At 43.8% G+C, this 19,264-nt stretch overlaps 1 protein-coding gene across 1 annotated transcript in view; it reads left to right on the top strand.

The window, feature by feature from the left end:
- The window catches only part of EVA1A (eva-1 homolog A, regulator of programmed cell death), a 283,259-nt gene that overhangs the window by 87,746 nt on the left and 176,249 nt on the right, over positions 1-19,264 (top strand). Inside the window, exon 2 of the mRNA XM_075923396.2 lies at positions 5,511-5,725. Coding sequence (XP_075779511.2) covers positions 5,511-5,725 — 215 coding nt within the window. The remainder of the gene's footprint in view (positions 1-5,510; positions 5,726-19,264) is intronic.

The following is a 19,264-nucleotide window of genomic DNA, read 5'->3' as shown; positions in this document are numbered from 1 at the left end:
GAAGCTGTTCCATACCTTTAACCCAGCAGTGGAGAACCTTTTTTGGGTTGGGAGCCACTAACCCACAGAGATATCAGTTGAAGACCACCCACAAGTGAGAAGAAAAAAACCGCCCCACACAGCTTCAACTGATGCTCCACCCACAGCAAAAGCCTCTGGGGCTTGCCCAGCTATGGCTGCTCCTTCTTCCCGTTTCTCAGCTCCCCACTTTGGGAAGGGGTTCTGGTGCTAGCCCAACTCTGGCCACTCCTTGCAACAAAGACAATGGGGTGATCTTCCCTTTCCCTCCCACTCCTGCAAGGGATTTCCCCTCCCCCGCTTCCCTTAGGTCCCACATGTCTTCTTAACTGTAAAGGAGGTGTTGCTGGCAGCCCGGGTCTGGGGCCTACAAGATGCTTCTTGCTGCAGCCACTCTAAGCACAGAAGGCTATGTCTGCACTCACGGCTTTTTGCACAAGAACAGCCATTCTTCCAAGGAGCATCCACACTGCCCGCCTGCTCTTGCGCAAGAAAATTTACAGTAAGGTGTGGTAAGAGAGAGCTTCTTGCGCAAGAGCTATGCTCTTTTCTAACAGGTGTAAGCTCTCTTGCACAAGAGCTCTTGCGCAAGAGGTCAGTGCGGATGCCCAGCAGGGATTTCTTGCGCAAGAAAGCCTGATGGCTAAAATGACCATCAGAGGTTTTTTGCGCAAGAGAGCGTTCACACTACCAAGGATGCTCTTGCACAAAAGCACATCTCCCACGTGGCAGTGTGGACATGTTCTTGCGCAAGAAGCCACCAGCGTAGACATAGCCTAAAAGTTTCCTCCCATGAGCAGAATGAATTTTGTGTTGTGCACCAGTACTGAGTTCATGTGGCTTGTTAGGATGTGCCACTCAAGTTATCAATAAATTTTTTATAAACCTTTACCTTTTCTCTCTGCTGCCACATCTCTTCCCCTTGCTCCATCAGCTCCCCTGGTGCCTGCTGCCCTCCAATTCCTCACCCTCCTCTGCTGTCCTGATTCCTGCCCTCAGCCCTCCTGCCCCCCTCGGCCAGCCCTTCTCTCCCCCTTGTGCCCACTCCTCCAGTAGCCCCACTCTGATCATGTCAGCTACCCCTCCTCATCCCCTCTTCTAACACCTCCTTCTACACACCTGCCCTGCCTCTCTCCTCTGGTGCTGGTCCCTCCCCTGCAGGTATCTGCCCTTCTGCTTCACACCCAGAATCCCCTGGCACCTGCACCTTCCCTTAGCCCTGAACCCTCCTGGTGCCTCCCCCTTTGCTCTCTTTTTCCCTGATGTCCACCCCCTCACCACTCTCTGCCCCCATTCACCTCATGCCCCTCTGTGCCCTCACACATGACTTGCTCCATCCCCACCTTTCTCATGCCCACCCCTTCTTTCAAGCCTTCTCCCAGCACCTCCTCCTCCAGCCCCCAATGCCCTTACCCTCCCCTCTCCCAGCATCACCCTGTCCCCCTCCCACTGACACCTCCCCTCCTGCCCTTTTCCTCATTGTCTGCACTTGGCCTCCTGGCATTTGTCTCCCCTCCATCCTGTGCCTTGGGGCCTTCCCCTTTCTACCCCTTCCCCCTCTGCACAAGCCCCTTCCTCTCCCACCCCTTCCCCCTAGTTTTCTCTTTCCCCTACCTTCTGCTTTCCACTTTGCGGGGCCGGAGTCTGGGCTCGAGCAGCAGCATGCGCCAGCGATGGGGAGCCTCACTGAAAGCTGAAAGCTGCACATGGCAGGGACAGCCCGGTGCCGGGGTGGGAGAACATGCGAGGGGGCCAGCAGGTGGAGACCGGGGACCGCTTCAGGCAGAGCCGGGGGAGAGACCCAACTCCAAATATTGCTGGAGCAGGGCCCCCACCAGCTCTTGTGCTTACCGTCTGTCCCAGCAGAGTGGTGCCCCAGAAATAGTGGTGTCCTACGCAGCTGCGTACTCTGCATATGCCTAAGGATGGCCCTGGCAGCAGGTTTCCAGACAATGGGAGTGTGGAGCTAAGTCTTGGGGAAAAAGCACTGTGTGGAGCCTTATGCACTTTTCCCTCCTCCTCTCCCTTCCCTCCCCCTGTCAGGAGTCAGGCCTGCTGCTGGCCACTTCTGGGGTGCAGCATAGATTGCAGTGCCAGGATGAGCAAGAAGCCCACTTTTGCATCCCCATGGATCACCCTGCATCAACGAGACCCAGTGCCTGACATTCCATGACTCCTAGTTTGAAAACCACTGATCTAGACCATCCCTGACAGGTGCTAGTTTAACGGGCTTTTAGAAATCCCCAGTGATGGAGATTGCACCATCTTCTTGGGCAATTTATTTCAGTGCTTAACCCATCTGACAGGAAATTTTTCCTAATGTCCAATCAATCTACTTTCCCCTTCTACAAGGCTTGTGGTCCCATGCAGATATCCAAAAGATTCCTCAGCATCGTGTGGTGAAAAAGGGGAGAAAGTCTCTTATTCATCTTGGGTACAGCTAGACTGTGAGGATTTATCAGAAAAAGATATGCAAACTGCGCTTCGCATTTTGTTTATCTTTTTCCAATACTTTTGTCGGAAGAGGCTTTTCTGAAATTTGGCCCATCTAGACTAGGAAATTTCGGAAAACCCCCCTCTTTCGAAAGTCCCCTTGTTCCTTGTGTAACGAGGAATACAGGGTCTTCCAAAAGAGTGCGTTTGCTCTTCCGCAAAAAAGCGGAAGAGCAAATGTGTTCCCTGGACCCGATGGAATCTAGTCATACCCATTGTATGCCCACTGTCTTGTTATCCAAGCAACACAAAAGTCCCATAATTCTTGACAAGGGCCATACTTTTATACATTTCAATGAACAATTCATCAGCAACCCCCTCACTATTTGAAGTCTCTTCATGTTGCAATACACAGTGATCAGGCAAAGAGATCATTTCAGTACAGTCCAGACCCTGATGCTAATGCTGAAATCAGTGCTGTTGCTCACATTCCTAATCCCTGAAAGCAGCAAGGTGAGCCACTGGATAAAGAAAAATGTGGATTTTCAAACGTGCTTTCACTAATCGGGGGTAGGTTAAGCAGATGAGGAAGGGGAAGAGAGAGAGCACAGTGACTAAATATGCACACAGCTAGTCCTTTCTGCACTGCTTGGACACACAGAAAGGCAGATGGCTATCTATTCCAGTATCCCGTCTTTGACAATGGCTAGTGACCATGTTTCAGAGAACATGCTTTATTTTTCATTAGCCAGTTACCATCAATGGTAACTGGCTAGTGATGGTTTTCAAACACCTGAGTTTGAATGAACTCATGTTATTCTATTTTGACAATGGAAAAAAGGAGTAATGAGTTATTGTAACAAGTGAGCTGCACTAATTGCGGGGATTGAAAGCCATCCTGATTCTGGATATATGGACATGGGAGACATGTTGAGGAACAGCTGCTTTGAGAGACAAATCAAATATTCATAGGATGAACTGAAGCAAGTGGAATCTTTACTGCATCCAGGTAACACTCCTCTTCTTTGCAAGTGCATGAGAAAGCAGGGTGAAAGCCTAACTCAGTGCTTTGGTTTTAGTATTAATGTGCCTTATCAGATAGACACGCTTTATGAATGCCTACTTCAGGGAGAGCTGCTATCCATCTGACTCCAGTATGCAACAGGACAAAACAGTCACCATGATGCAGGATACTTGTTCTCTGAAGTAGGAGACAGCTTTGAGCAGATCCAGTTCATTTTACACCAATAGAGATTCCATAGACAACGCGCTTTCCTCTCTTCCAATTTAGCTAGATAGCTTATCTCAGCTGTTGTGGACGCATCACAGAAGCCTCTTTATCAAATTTTGCTGCTGGTGCTTGAAAATGAATAGGCTGACTTGAGGAAAGGGGCTATTTGGAGTAAATCTGGAGGTGTTACAACAATATAGTTGTTTTAATAATAACAGTAAAAGGAGGGGGAAAGTATCCAATACTCTATAATCAAAACTAAATGGCAGGGCTGAGCTACATTGTTGTTTTAACCTCAGGGTCCCCGAGGAGGATTATATTTGTCCTGGGCATTTTGTGACCTCTGACCCATTTCAGCATGACTGCCCCTTCTCCACTTGTCTAGCCTGTTCTCTGGTTGAAAGGGGGGGCTTGTGGGAATATTGCACAAAAGAGATCACTATATTTATCCATGTCAGTATAACTGATATTTTTTCATGATTTTTTTAAAAAAATTTAGTTTTGAACATTTTCAAGACTTTTTTTTTCTTCCTCCCTCTGCAAAATTTTTGGTTTTGTTGCTGCCTTGCCCCACCTCCCTTTCCCCTTTAACCTTCATCCAATTACCACTGAAAAGGTTATTGTTTTTCCTTTCTCTGCCCTTTTCTTTAAAGAAAAAAAGGGATGGAGTTGTTTTGGTTTTCTGGACAGTCTGGCTACTGACCTCCTAGTAGGAGCATGGTTTGAATTCTGACCCCAGAAGTGTTAGCACTCAGTTTCTATTTTAGTCACACGGTTTTTCTTCTTGCTGCTACTTGGGATGGCAGAGAGGCAGATGATGGCTGCAGAAGAAAGTGGCTCTTGCTGTGCAAGTCAAGTAACAGATTGGGAATGGTTCCCAGCAGAAGCAGGCAGAAGAGGATAGAACTCACTCCAGTCAGGAATCCTGACAGCATCTCCTCTTTTAGTGGCTGTAAACCTTCATGACTCCTTCAGTTGATTAGAGCAGTGGTGCTCAATCTTTTTTAATTTGCAGCCCCCGGGGCCGGGAAAGCGCTGGTTCACTCCCTTGCCACTCCCCTTGCCCCACCACACACATGTCTAGCGCTGAACTGGGAAAACAAAATGGGTTTGCACATACTGCTGGATTAGAGTAAACCCAAAAAGTTTCAATTTTGACAAATTGGCAATTCCTGATGAAAAAAACGGTTTAGTTTGAAAATGCTCTGCCTAGCTTTCATACTGAGCAGTCACAACTCTTATCCATCTCAGTGGTGGCTGAGGGCAAGGTCACTTCTCTGGGTTGTACCAGAATGGAGCTTGTGTGTGGTAGAAGCAGAAGATGTTGCCCTGGTGTCTCCTCTGTGATAATCCTCTCAGTCACTTTCACTTACTTTAATGAGACTCTATCCCTGGTGCTTGATGGGTTAAATGACCTGTTGTTAGTGCTTTTACTGTGATATGTGATGTTGTCATGTCTCCCTGGGAAAGATTTGGGTGGCTAGAGCAGCTTCTTTCTAGAAAGCCTGAAAACTGCACCTAAGAAAGGAGAAAACAAACTCTTCATGCTAAAAGGGGAGAAACAACTGAAGAAATTAAAATACTGTTTTGAGTGACAGCCCAATTTAGTAATCTCAGGTCTGCCATGGGCACTCTTTGATCTTGGGCAAGTTACTTAATCTCTGTGTTCTTTCCCCAGCCGTGAAATGGGAGATGACAACAAATCTACTGCACTGCAGTGCAGTAAGTTAATTAGCTGGATTTTAGTTAATTAATGGCAGCACGGTGCAACTAAGTGTTATGAGCAGTGACAGGAAGTTAATGGCGCTCGTCATCTTTTCTTTGGCAGGTTATATGTCAAGAGTGCTAAAGAACTACAGTGACCATGCCTGTGATGGAGAATATGTCTCCCTGAGATGTCCTCATAGAACCACCATCAGCATCCAGTCTTCCTTTTATGGCCGCATTGTGCCAAGTCATCAGATGTGTCCCTCCCGATACCTACAGTCCTATGCAACTTTAATTAAGGAAGATGTTGCCTGTTCAGTTGGTACTTCCCTTCAGGTATTGCATGCTAATCTACATTTATTTAATTGTGGGTGTCCTCTTTCCCCAAGCCATGCAGAAGTTGTCCTGTGCTTGATGCCACTTAGAGTATAGATTTGAAAACCATCATGCTGGGTAATATTGGCCACCTAACGACTGGAGCAGGTTCCCAAGTACTGTGGTGGATTTTTCACTGAGGAAAATAAGGTCCAATGTTTTTCTAAAAGATATATGGTAGCTCTAAGTAGAATTGAGGGAAATCTTATGGTGTTATCTCAGAGGTCAGAGTAAATTATCACAGTTCTTCCTTCTGGCTCCATAATCTATGAAATTGTTAATAAATGATTTGTTCTTGCAGTGTACATGGGAACGAATTATTGATATGGATGATACCTCTCACCAGTATCTTCTCTTAAGCATGTGTGACTACCACAAAACCTTTCTGCATTAAATATGATTGGAAAATTCAGATGTTAATACCTCAGCATTGCTTGATGTTGTTGACTTTAATGTGGACTATTCCTGGGTATAACAGGCAAATCAGAGATTTGGATTGCAAGCTTTTGGGACAAAGATGTGCAATTTTATTTGTATTCAGAACCTTGCCTATTTATGTCTGAAAGTCAATTAGAATGATAATAAATCTGATAGCAGAAGCAAGAGGTTTAAAGGAATGATGCATCTATGGTGCAAGGAACCATTTTGTCATCATTTTGGCAAATGTGCAGTGCTCCCCATAGAGCTCCTAATTGAGGCACTCGGGCACTTTTAGATAAATTTAAGGTTTATTTTAAAAAGCTGATCTGAGTGCTTTAGCTCCTACATGTTAGTGGTAATGCTGAAGATAAGAGTCCTGGAGCAGCATGTGCCCTGTAAGAAAACCAAATGCTGACAGATTTGCCGTTGCTCTTGTAACACTAATACTGCATATCAAGTGGCTGGGAGTCTCCTTCCATCATGCCAGAATTTGTAAGAAAGGAAGGTTTTCCCAAGTATGATGGTGTAGTTTGCAACCAGGAGGACAACAGGCAGGCATGCTGTGTGGTCGGGGGGATGTGGTGATTAAAGACAAAGGATTTCGGTTGAGGCTAACCCTATCCTCTCTTTTATTTATTTATTTGTTGCCGAACAGTGCTTTTCAAAGTCTGTTCAACAAGTTATGTTTGCATGCATAATAGACACACATGTATTTAGTCCTTTCTCTTATCTCCGAGGGTATGTCTACACTACAACGTTAATTCGAACGTTGGTCTGCTGGCTGGGTCTGCTGGCTGGGTGCTGGCAGGCTTGCACCTGGAACGGGCACCGTAGCCAGCCCATGCCCCTTTAAGAGGTCCAGGGCCAGGAGGGGGGCAGACGAGTTTCCCTGGTGTTGGCCAGAGTGGCCACCAGGGAAACCTGGGGAGGGCTAGCCTCCCACTAGTTCGAATTAAGGGGCTACACACCCCTTAATTCGAACTAGCTAGTTCGAACTAGGCTTAATCCTCGTGGAATGAGGATTACCTAGTTCGAACTAAGCAGTCTGTTAGTTTGAATTAAATTTGAACTAATGGAGCGCTAGTGTAGCGCCTATGAAAGTTAGTTCGAACTAACGGACGTTAGTTCGAACTAACTTTGTAGTGTAGACATACCCCAAGTGGCATATTTAAGAAACCTCTTCAGCATCTGGAATAGTGGGAGAAGAGGAGCGATGCAATGCTGTTTTCCATGCCATGACTGATTTGCAGGTGTGACATAAAGACAGTCTCAGGTGCTTGACAGGGCTCTCCTGGAATCATAGAAATTCAGGGCTGGAAGGGACCTAGAGAAGTCAAGTCCAGCTCCTTGTACTGAGGTAGAATCAAATAAAACTAGAACATCCCTGACAAATGTTTGTCCAACCTGTTCTTAAAATCCTCCAGTGAAGGCCAAGATCATAACAGGGTTCAAAAAAGAACATTCGTGAAGGATAGGTCCAAATTGACAAATGGTCAGGAGGGGCAGGGATGGTGTCCCTAACCTCTATTTGCCAGAACCTGGGGGAAGAGGGCAACAGGGGATGGATTACTTGAAGATTACCTGTTCTTGGATTGACCACTGTTGGAGGACAGGGTACTGGGCTGAATGGGCCTTTGGTCTGACCCAGCATCGCTATTCTCATGACTCTCCAGGGTCAGCTGACCACTAGTTGAATACCACTGTTTTAGAGGATGAGTTTACAAAGTGACTGAGATTTCATTATTATTTATGATAAGAATGGCCATACTAGGTCAGACCAATGGTCCATCTAGCCCAGTAGCCTGTCTGCCGACAGTGGCCAATGCCAGATGCCCCATAGGGAATCATGCTTGTACACTTAAAAAGCTAGCCTGGGACTAAGGAGTCCTCATGTCAGTTCCCTGCTCTATGAATTACTTCCTGTGTAACCTTGGGCAAGTCATTTAGTGTCTCTGTACCTGTGTTCCCCATCTGAAGAATGTGGGTAAGAGGGATGTAAAAACGCATTTAAAAATGTAACTAAAAATCATAGCAGGTACACGGTTACACATACAGTGTAAAGCTTATTTAAGCTTTATACTGTAGAGTCGACAGTGAAGCCTCCCTGGGAGGCGGACCAGCAAGAGCTGCTGCCAGCCCAATTCCTGGAGAGGCTTCACTGCAGGCTCTGCAGCCAGCTCCCCGGTTGCCAATGTGTAACCTGCAGCAGGGAGTGTGTAGGGGAGCGGCTGGGCCCACCATGGACAGGGCCTGCGCCAGCTCCTCCTGGGTAACTGGAACCAATAAGTCTCGCTTGCTAAGGGTGAGGCTTACCAGTTAACCCTTTATATCCTTAGTGGGTAATAGAACTTTCTTACTTCACGCTAGTTTTGTGAGGAGAAATAAGTTAATGCTTGTGAGGTGTTCCAATGCTATGGTGATGGAGGCCGTAGAAGTACTTTATATCAGCAGCCTCTTCAGACTGTGTTCCTCCCCATCACACAGTGTCTCTCTTGAACCCTTCTCTCATCCTAGTACTCTTGCCATTTTCCATGCTGCTTCCTGTGCCAGGAAAACACAGTCTTCTTCATTTTGTGCTCCAGATAACTTCCATCCATTTCAGACACTAGATGTCTTAACAAACCCACAGGAAGTGCCAACTACCTACTTTTTTAAACTCAGTGGTACAGACAATATAGATGGGGCCATTGTGTTTGCATCCTGTTTGCTTGTAATTAAAAAAAAATCAACCAAACTAGGATCCTTCACAATTAAATCACTGGAGCTAATCAAGCCCTTGGTTGTAGAAATCAGTCATTCTGGAAGAGGTGTTTGGGATGTTATTAATGTCCTTCACAACAAGGGAATCCCTTGTTACCAATGAGTTACATTTAATTCCTGTTTAAAGGATCCCCACTGCCAAGAAAGACAGTTGGGAAGCCTTTTCTGTGACAAAAGTGAAAAGGCTGAGGTTGATTACACTGAGATTTATCACTGTTAATCCAGGCCCCTGGCCTAGTCCTTGGGGTCAAGTGCTAGAATCCTTCGCTATCAGCACTTGTTTTCATTTGAAACAAAGGTTACGCCACATGGAAATGCCTATCCAAAACATTATGTCAATGACCCAGAACTACAGATTTCTGTTGTTTTAACATAGTAAAGTAAGATTTGATGTGAGATTTCCAAATGCGTGAAGACTTTAGGGCAAGCAGAAAGGAGCCTTTCATACTAGGCTTTCCGTCATGAAGTGACTGGGTGCCTACTTGGCTGTTGGGCCAAATGAATGAATGGGGTAGGTGAAAGGATAGATGAAGGGTATGTAGAAAATCAGGCACTATTTCTCTGCCCTCACATTTGTGGTGCATTTTCAAACAGCCATCACGTGTGCTAGAGTTCCCAGTATTTTCATATCAATAGTTTGAAGCTGGCATTGCAGTGCCTGCTGGAGGACAATCAGAAAAGTGTCTGTCATTTTTCTTGAGGCAGCTGTTGCATTTTTTTTAGATATTGATGTGTGAAAAGTGATTATTTGGGCTAACTTTGGATGTACTTGACTCTGGCAGTGGCAGTATAGCAGTGCTATAAGCCAGCCACATCACTGACCTGGATTCTGTTGCTGCTGGAATTCCACACAGATTATTCCTCATAGGGTGATAAGGAATCAGTATACAGGTACCAGTCAGGAATATACTGAGAAACTATGGTGATGGGGGCAGAACAGGAACATACACAATGACTCCTCTTTGGCTGTGCAGGGGACCCATGCAGTTGCAACTATGCGGAGCGGGGGAGAAGTAGAAATAGAATACAACAGCTGTGTCCTACTTAAATACTAATGTCTAAATTGTGCCCAGAAAATGCCTCTGATCACCAATAGATCATTGTGTGCACCAAATAATAATATAATATATGGAGATATACCTATCTCATAGAACTGGAAAGGACCTTGAGAAGTCATCCAGTCCAGTCCCCTGCCTTCACAACAGGACCAGGTACCATCCCTGACAGAGTTGCCCTAGATTCCTAAATGGTCTCCTCAAAGATTGAGCTCACAACCCTGGGTTTAGCAGGCCAATGCTCAAACCACTGAGCTACCCTACCACGCATACTTGTGAATGGAATAGGTATTTTCATGTTTTGCATACATTGGTGCAGTTACCACTTCATAGTAGAGTTGGTTAAAAAAAACAATTCTGTTTGGTTTGGTGGCTGAACAGGAAAAACATTCATTTTGGGTCAACCTGCAATTTTTTTTTTTTTTTTTTTTTTTGCTAAAAGGAAAAAATAATTTCTGATTGATTACAACTGTTTCCCTTTTGCATTTTTTCCCATCAACATTCATGTTTCATGTTATTGTGACTCTCTATGAACTTGCACTCACGTCTCATAGTGGAGGTTACAGTTATAGTAAATTTGTAGGCTCAGTTAATACAAAATTCTCCACCCTATAATTGATGGAGTGACCACTGCTTCTCATAATGGAAGTTCCCCATCAGGGACCTGTGCTGTGATTTGTCACCCAGTGTCTGTTTCCTGATTCTGTTAATGATGGATCACTTCAGCCTCCTTCAGCAATCTCTGATGGGTGGACCAATGGCTCATTTTTGTTCGGAACCATTTTTAGATTAGTTTGGGAGATTTCAGATGAACATAAATGGTGATGGCATTTTGTAAGAGGGACTGTGATGTCCAGGAAAGTGTAGTACCCCTCCCATTCATCACATCATATACACAGATTATTCCTCATGGTAAGTTGTTTTCTGCAAAATCCTCCTATTAACAAGGTCACAGAGGGGGGAAAAAAACCTTTTTCACCAGGAAAATAAAAGGTACTGTAGAGGGGTTGTGTTTCTGCTGCTACACGTTTGTCAAGTAGAAGGCAGGTTAAATTGTGCCCTCAGACACGCATGTTCGGGTTCCACTGAAACCAAGGGTAACTGTACCCCTCCCCACAAACCATGTGCTGCTTGCAGAATACTCTAGGTGAATCATGCTTCTCTCACTTATATAGTAGAAGACAAGTTTTATTGGAGCAAATTCAGTCATGATGTAATTGGGAGTAACCCCACTGAAGTCACTGGAGTTATACATAGCTACACCAACACATTTACCAGTCATCTACCAAACTAGGCCACAAGATTTGCAATTAATAGTAACGAATGACACAACCTTTATTCTGTCTGCATTACCCATTGATACAAAGTGTGGAGGGTGTAGATTCCCTCTCTTGAATGGCCTGGAGTATCAGTTACCTCACTTGGGTTATTCTTACAATTAGGGTTTCAGACTATATTAAATATTGTTGATTTTTATCTTATTTTATACATTGTAAAATAATCATATCATAATATTTTAAAATTGTAATTCAAACAAGAGTTTGAGATTTAAAAGAAAAAATTTGCAAATAATCTGGAACAATGTACAGAAAGAAACCATGGCCACGGATAAAGAGCCCCCTGGACATTAATGCAAATTAGTGAAGGTCATGGAGTCAGAGGATTTTGACAGGAGTTGTGTGGGAAAGCAGAACAAATTACTGGTGGGGACAGAAAAAGGAGGTCTTTATCAAGGAAGTGCTATCATTGTAGGCTAGACATAGGGTACCTATCTGAAGCAATGTCAAGTAACTGCTATAATCAGACTTCTGTATCATGCACCAATTCAATGAACCACGTGATTGGTGGCTCATCATTATTATTACTTATTATTTGTATAGCAATCATGGCTATAGACTCCTATCAATAATCAGAGACCTACTGTAGACATAAAGACACTGTAGACATAAAGCAAAAAGGAAGTCACTGCTCCAAAGATCTTACAATCTAAGTAGATTTACAGATTGCACTTACCATCTAAGTAAATACCAATGTCATGCTGTGCTGGCGTAGAACAGGTATCTGCATGTATCTTTATGTCATATGCTGTCTAAACAAATCAGGATGCAATTAACATGGCCTGGGAGCTAGAGATTAAGTTTGAATGGATCCCTAGGTATTTATTCAGATGTAAAGCACTCAAGAAAGAATAAGTTTGGCAGGTTGAAGGGGGACTGGATTGATAAACATCTACTATAAACACTGACTTACAAATACTGACTTTTATTGTCTTGGCATTAATTAAGGGTGAGGGACTCAATAACAATCTGTATTAAAAGGTGTAATCTTCAAAGGAAGAAGACATATTACAGATGAAAACAGAAATGAGAGTATAACTAGGTGTCATGAGATTACAGGAAGGGAATGTTAAAAATGCACAGCAGCAGAATAATCACTGGCAAGACCCCATTTTGCTCTCAAACACTTTCCCATGGGAGTTAAGGACTCCCCGGAACTTGGAACTCTTACACCTAGACTGGACAAGGCACTAATGCATGTACTCTGAATAACAATCTCACACCAGCTGTAGCAGTTGGGGGGTTGGCTGAGATAGAAATTGGAGACAGAAACGATCCATCACCCGGTGGTATGCAATTGAGTTACTTTGAAGAAGGATTTTAGTCAAGCTAAAGATTTCATGGATAAGGCAATTTAGAGACTAAAAAGACAGATATTATCCCCTGCTTCTGCACAAAAGTAATATCGAACATTTTTGCCACTTACAAATATTAGCCTGTTGTTTACATTGTGGGGAAGCTATACTTACATTCCCAATACAGTGCAGCCTGGACACTGTACATGTGATAAATTGCAACATGTGCTTTTAAGTTGTGTGTGGAAATGTGTGGAAATGGCTGTAACTTCTACAGAGCATGTACTCACTGATGCTCACCTTTGTACAGCAGCTAGCACCATGAGCTGTAGGCACTGCCTTGAAACTTCTTTTAAAACCTTGGAGCATTATCACTCACTGGAGATTTCTGTACCTTCAGATGCTGAAACGGAAACTCTTCACTGAAACAGCACATACAACACTGTAATAGGTTAATGAAGATTATACCAAGAGACAGAATGGCCTGTTGAGCACATGACTGGGACTGATTAGTGCTGGGTTAAATACATATATGGAGATATACCTCTCTCATAGAACTGGAAGGGACCTTGAGAGATCATTGAGTCCAGTCCCTTGCCCTCACAGCAGGATCATCCCTGACAGATTATCCCCAGATCCCTAAACGCGTCTACACACAAAATGCATTTCGAAATAGTGTTTTGCTATTTCGAAATAGCGCATCCACACTGAGTGGACGCTGAACCACATTTAAGGTCGGCCGGAACCAGGTCTGGCAGGGCATCAGGTCAGGAGTTACTTTTTGTGGCTGCTGCCTGAGGCTATCTGAAGCCTGTGCTTAAAGAGCCCCCCCACCCCCAGAGAGCTGGTTCTCAGGTTTCCCTGCTTGCTTGCCTACCTCGATGAGGGACAGTAAAGCATGTTGTCTCCGCGTGCTCCTGTTGCCCTCACTCGGGTCACCACAGCACTCTGCAACATGGAGCCAGGGCTGCCCCTGGGCACTCTGGTGCTTCTCTTGGATGTGTTGCTGTGAGCCGGGCTGCACTTCCTGCAGGCTGCCATCCGAGAGCTCCATCGGGGGGCTGTCAGTATCCAGGCGGCCCTGCGGGAGAGCTTCCACCCTGAGGAGAACTAAGAGCCTCCCTGGTCTGCCTCACAGGGGGTTTGTGCCTCATTCCTCCCTCATGTCCTTCCACTTACCCCTCCCTAACCCCCCTTCCTGATGTCAAATAAAATACAAGTATTTTCATGAACACAAACTCTCTTTATTTAACAAAACTGGAGGGGGAGGAATGAAACTCTGGTAAGACTGGGGAAAGGAGGTGGGAGAGGCTAGGAGAGGGGAGGGGGAAACCTGGGAAGAGGGAGCTGGAAGGGAGAAGTGAGGGGAAGCTCAGGTCTCAGGGTTGGGGGGTCTCGCCAGATCACCTTGATTTTCATGCAGACCTACTCCTGGGTTCACATGTGGCCTTTGGTGGCCAGGCTGGCAGCTATCCTGCCATAGACGGCTGCGTTCCTCTGTCTAGTGCAGAGATCATGGACATTGGGGACATCCCCCCCAAACCTGAATAAGGTCCAGGATCTTCACCCTGGACCAGGAAGGCGCCTGCCTTCTCCAGGCCCTGGCAGGCTCCTGGGGGCTGGCAGACTGCTCCTGGGGAGCGGTGGAGGGCTGGCTGCCAGTGGCTTGCTGGCTCATGTTTTGGGGCCACTGGGTCAGGGGCAGTGACTGCTGGTTCTGGGCTGGCAGGCTTGGAGCTGGCACAGGCACTGTGGCCAGATTCAACCTGTTTAAGGGCTCAGGGGAGGGAGAGGAGTGTTCTTGGTTGAGGCTGGAGTGGCGAAATAGCGGTTTGGCTATGTAGATGCTAGTAAAATTATTTCAAAATAACGGCTGTTATTTCGAAATAACTTTGCTGTGTAGACATGCCCTAATTTAAGAATGCATCTAACTCTTTTGACTGCACTGTCTCAATGCCGTACTAGTTAAAACATCCTTTACCATGGGCTTTCCCTGTTGTTTCATACTTGGCAGGAGTGATGCATGTTCTAGAGTCACCCTTGTGCCTCTCTGATGATGAATGTTATAACTAGAACAGGCCTAGGGTGAAATCCTGGCTCTGTTGAAGTAAATGGGAATATTGCTATTGACTTCAATGGGGTCAGGATGTCATCCTGTGTGTGTGAACTCCCTTGACTGCAATGGAATTAAAACAGGAGTAGGTTTGCCCCCAGGCATTAAACTCAGTGCTGGTGTATGTCAAAAGAATGACGCAAAAGGCAAAGTCATTCTTGGTGAATATCACAAAAAGACTAAAAAATTAATATATACGTAGGGGGTCTGTTTTTAAAGCATTTTCCTTCAGTGACCAAACTGAGTTTTTTAAAAAACTTTTTAAATTTAATAAGGAATACTGCCCCCCACTAACACTCTCCCCCCTTAAAGAACACAATGAAGTTGATTATCAAGTGTGTGTTTTCTTAGCATTCCCTGGAAAGACCTGATTTCGATCTTGCAGCAGCTCTCACATTATGAGTTGGGTCATTGGAGTGAGATTAATCAAAGGCATAAATCACAGTGTTCAGATTAGTGTTTGTTTGCTTAAATTCACTTGGCTTTCCTTCCTTCTTATCTCCCCTAAATCTCATGGCTTCTCAACTCCATCACAGAGCAGAGAATGGAATGGATTTAAACTGCCATGACTTCCCTTGTGGGCTCTGGCTGTCAGCCCTGAGGCTTGATTTACCACTGGAATTCCGTTATAAAATGGCACAAGACAATTAGGGAGTCTTACCTCCCCTTCTGTGCCATAGAGGAATTCCTTTTCCTTCCGTTAGTTTGATTTTATAATACAATGTGACTTTATTTTGTACTAGCTAAAGGCTTGGCTTACTAGATGGTGGTTTATGTCAGAGTCGCGGTTAATTCTGCATGTGAAGTCCTATTTCTATACATGTCCACACTGTTCAAGGGTATTTTTCTCATTGAGCTAATGCACCTTTCCACCTCCTCAGCAGTATTATTTTCATCACAGAGTGTCTGGGAGAAAAAAATCAAGCAGGAAGTTTAATGAGAGAACAAACAAAAAACTTTCTTTGCTCAATGTAATGTGGAGCCATCTATAATTTTGCAAAGGAAATTCATGCCCAGTAGATCAGTAAACAATAAACAAATTGCCTCTCTGGTAAGAAAGTCCCATGACATGTTAGTTGTGTCAGCTGATCAGTCACTGACCTATTTGATAAACCAACACAGCTTTCGAATTCTAAATCACCTTTTTGTCTAGGGCAAATATGGATTTTCACTGGTATATGTGGAAAAGCAAAATTTTTAAGAGGGCATCCATCCTAAAAAATGCATATATCACAGAGTTCAATGATAAATTCCAGTTAAAGAAAATGTAACAAAAGAGCAGGCCTACATTGTTAATGCAAAAGTTTTTAAAATCAAGAATGGGGTTTTGTGGTATGATATTCATTTCTCCTTTTTTATTAAATGCTCTGTAATTTTATTGATGATTTTAGAAGATTGCAGTCATTATCAACATTTTTGTTTAGCAAAGTCCAGGTAGTAGACAGAAAAAGCGAATAATTATTTTGATAAAAAATTGATAATTTTTAACAAAAAATAGCCCATTTTAAACCATACAACATAAAATAACTTCCAAATTTTTAGTTTTTTCATTAAATAATTTATCCCTTTTTGACCAGCTCTACTTAATGTTAAAGTTGCACAGTTAGACATTCAAAGGTACACTCGACCATAACTTTGTGCCTAGCATTCCAGTGCAATCTTGTAACTGCTTGATGAATTTCTCCCATGACCTTTGATACAACAGTGTGTTGCATGCGCTAGTGCTGTATGCTACATTGTATGCCAGACAAAGAGTATCAGGAAGTCATTTAAGTAAAAGATATGCAGTAAGTGGAGATACTGGAGATTAGCGTGTAACAAGGCAAAGGAATACTGAAAATTTGTTGCTATGTAAAGACCATCTACATTCATAATTAGCTTAGCTTTGGTGGTTAATTGCTTCATTCTCTGCCTTGTGCCTAGGAAAAACTGTGTGGATACTGGTTGCACATAGAAGGTGGGGTTTTCAAAAGTGCTCCATGAAAACCTAACTTAGTCTCACTGAAATCAGGGGTAGTTTCCCATAAGTTTCAGTGGGAGTAGTTAGGTCAATGCTGAGTGCTTTTGAAAGTCCTTAGATTCCATAGAACATGACTACTGACTTATATGTGCATTTTAAACTTAGTGAAAAGATCATGCTGCATCAGCTAAACAGAGTTTTCATACCTTAGTTAAATGATAACTTACTGTCCCCAAAACTCTCCTGGGCGTGTTTTCTTGGAGCAGCCTATTTCCTTTCAGCTCCCAGATTTTTCATCATAGATCTCTATATTAAAAAGGTCACAGATAAATTCTTTGTTCACTTTGCCCTCAGAAATGGCTGAATTGTTTTTGTTTAAACTTTAAAATAAATAAAAAAACTTCAAGCAGAGACAAAGCCTGGCAAATGTCAGTCAGAAAGGTGAAAGCTTTCTGAATAACCAAAAATACTGGGGTTTAGCATGAAATCTACTATGTAATCTAAACTGGACCAGCTATTGCCACACCTGTTTATAAATATGGGAGATGGAGAGATGAAGGGGTGTAGAGAGAAAATATATTATTTTTAGCTGAGATTTGTCATAAATGTCATATAGTCATAAATGGAGAATTATTGAGATATAGAGAAAGTTGATCTGAACAGCAGAAGCTGCAGAAAAGAAAGAGTTGGCATGGATGGCCAAGTGGTGGGGTTGTGGATAGGGATAGGAAGCAGACAGTGTGAAAGGAGGGGGTAGGAAGAAGAATGGAGAGAGTTTTGGGAGAATGTTTGAGATACAAGGAGACTTCAGCAAACTGTAAGTGAAAATTAATCAGATTGGGATTGGAATTCATAGCTCTGTTAAACAGGGACTTAATGAGTCCAATGAATTACCTTAGGCTGTAGTCTCAGTCAAAATGCTCTGACAGGTTCATGTGTGTCAGACAAACATTGTAGTAATTTTAGAGCTTTAAGGGGCTCTACAGAAGTATATAAATACCACCTAAGTCATCTAGCTGAACATAAAACTTAATTACTACCCCACTTACTGCTCCCTTTTCTGTTTTAAAGGATCATAGGGATAAAAATAATTAATCTTTTTTAATGAAGCCATTTTCTATCAGGAGACAGAATGTCTTTCTCCTGTGGGCTTTAAGATGGAGTTTTATAAGGGGTGTTATGAATTCAGAAGTGTATGAAGGTAATTCCAAAACCATGAAAAGCAGCAGGACCCATCAGTCTCACAAGCCCTGCGTGAGTATAGCTAAAATGAAGCCAGTGGAAGCGGGGGGGTGAGGGGAGTGAGTCCCATTCAAAATGAAGTTGGCTGAGTAATACACCTACCACTGCTACTGCTAATGATTAGAATGACAATTGCCGTTGCCATACCTTTTCTGTAACTAACAACAACAAAAGGCATTTTAAAGTATGTAGTCAAAATCCTGACCCCCCCCATACCCAGTGAAATCAATGGTCAAATTGCCAATAGCTTTGGTGAGACTGGGATTAGGCCCTGTATATTTAATGGCCTGGTACTCACTGTGGCAACTCTTGTCCTCGCTCCTGAACTATCTTTCTCAGATCTTATCTACATGTAAAGTTGCACCCTTTTAATGAAAGGTGAGTTTTGAGATCTTTTCAGCTAAACCAGAGTAAAAACCTCATTTTTTTTTAACCTGGTTAAGCTAAATTGACATAATCCATTCTTAAAATTTACCCCGGGCTTAACTAAATGGGTGTAAAACCAAACCTGAATTTAACACAATGCAAGTTTGTGTGTAGATGAGGGGTGACATTTTAAAAAGCACTTACGTGACATAGGAGCTCCTCAAAAGTGGCGAGGAGTCCTGTGGCACCTTATAGACTAACCGAAGTGTTGGAGCATAAGCTTTCATGGGCAAAGACCCATTTCGTCAGATGCATGTAGTGGAAATTTCTATAGGCAGGTATAAATATGCAGGCCAGAATCCGGCTAGAGATGACAAGGTGGATCCAATCAGGGAGGATGAGGCCCACTTCTAGTAGCTGATCTGGAGGTGTGAATTCCAAGAGAGGAGAAGCTGCTTTTGTAGTTAGCCAGCCATTCACAGTCTTTGTTTAATCCTGAGTTGATTGTGTCAAACTTGAAGATGAACTGTAGCTCAGCAGTTTCTCTTTGAAGTCTGGTCCTGAAGTTTTTTTGCTGCAGGATGGCTACCTTTAGATCTGCAATAGTGTGTCCAGGGAGATTGAAGTATTCCCCTACAAGTTTTTGTATACAGGCAGTCCCCGGGTTACGTACAAGATAGGGACTGTAGGTTTGTTCTTAAGTTGAATCTGTATGTAAGTCGGAACTGGCGTCCAGATTCAGCCGCTGCTGAAACTGATCAGTTTCAACAGCGGTTGAATCTGGACGCCAGTTCTGACTTACATACAGATTCAACTTAAGAACCCCAGGCATCCCCAAGTCAGCTGCTGCTGAAACTGATCAGCGGCTGATTCCAGGAAGCCCGGGGCAGGGGCTTCCTGTAGTCAGCCACTGGTCAGTTTCAGCAGCGGCTGACTTGGGGACGCCTGGGGC

This window comes from Pelodiscus sinensis, chromosome 3 (assembly GCF_052426305.1).
Source record: "Pelodiscus sinensis isolate ZL-2025 chromosome 3, ASM5242630v1, whole genome shotgun sequence".
In the NCBI taxonomy this organism is placed as follows: Eukaryota; Metazoa; Chordata; order Testudines; family Trionychidae; genus Pelodiscus; species Pelodiscus sinensis.
The sequence above is the reverse complement of the archived record's forward strand: the minus strand, read 5'-3'. Positions and strand labels throughout refer to the sequence as shown.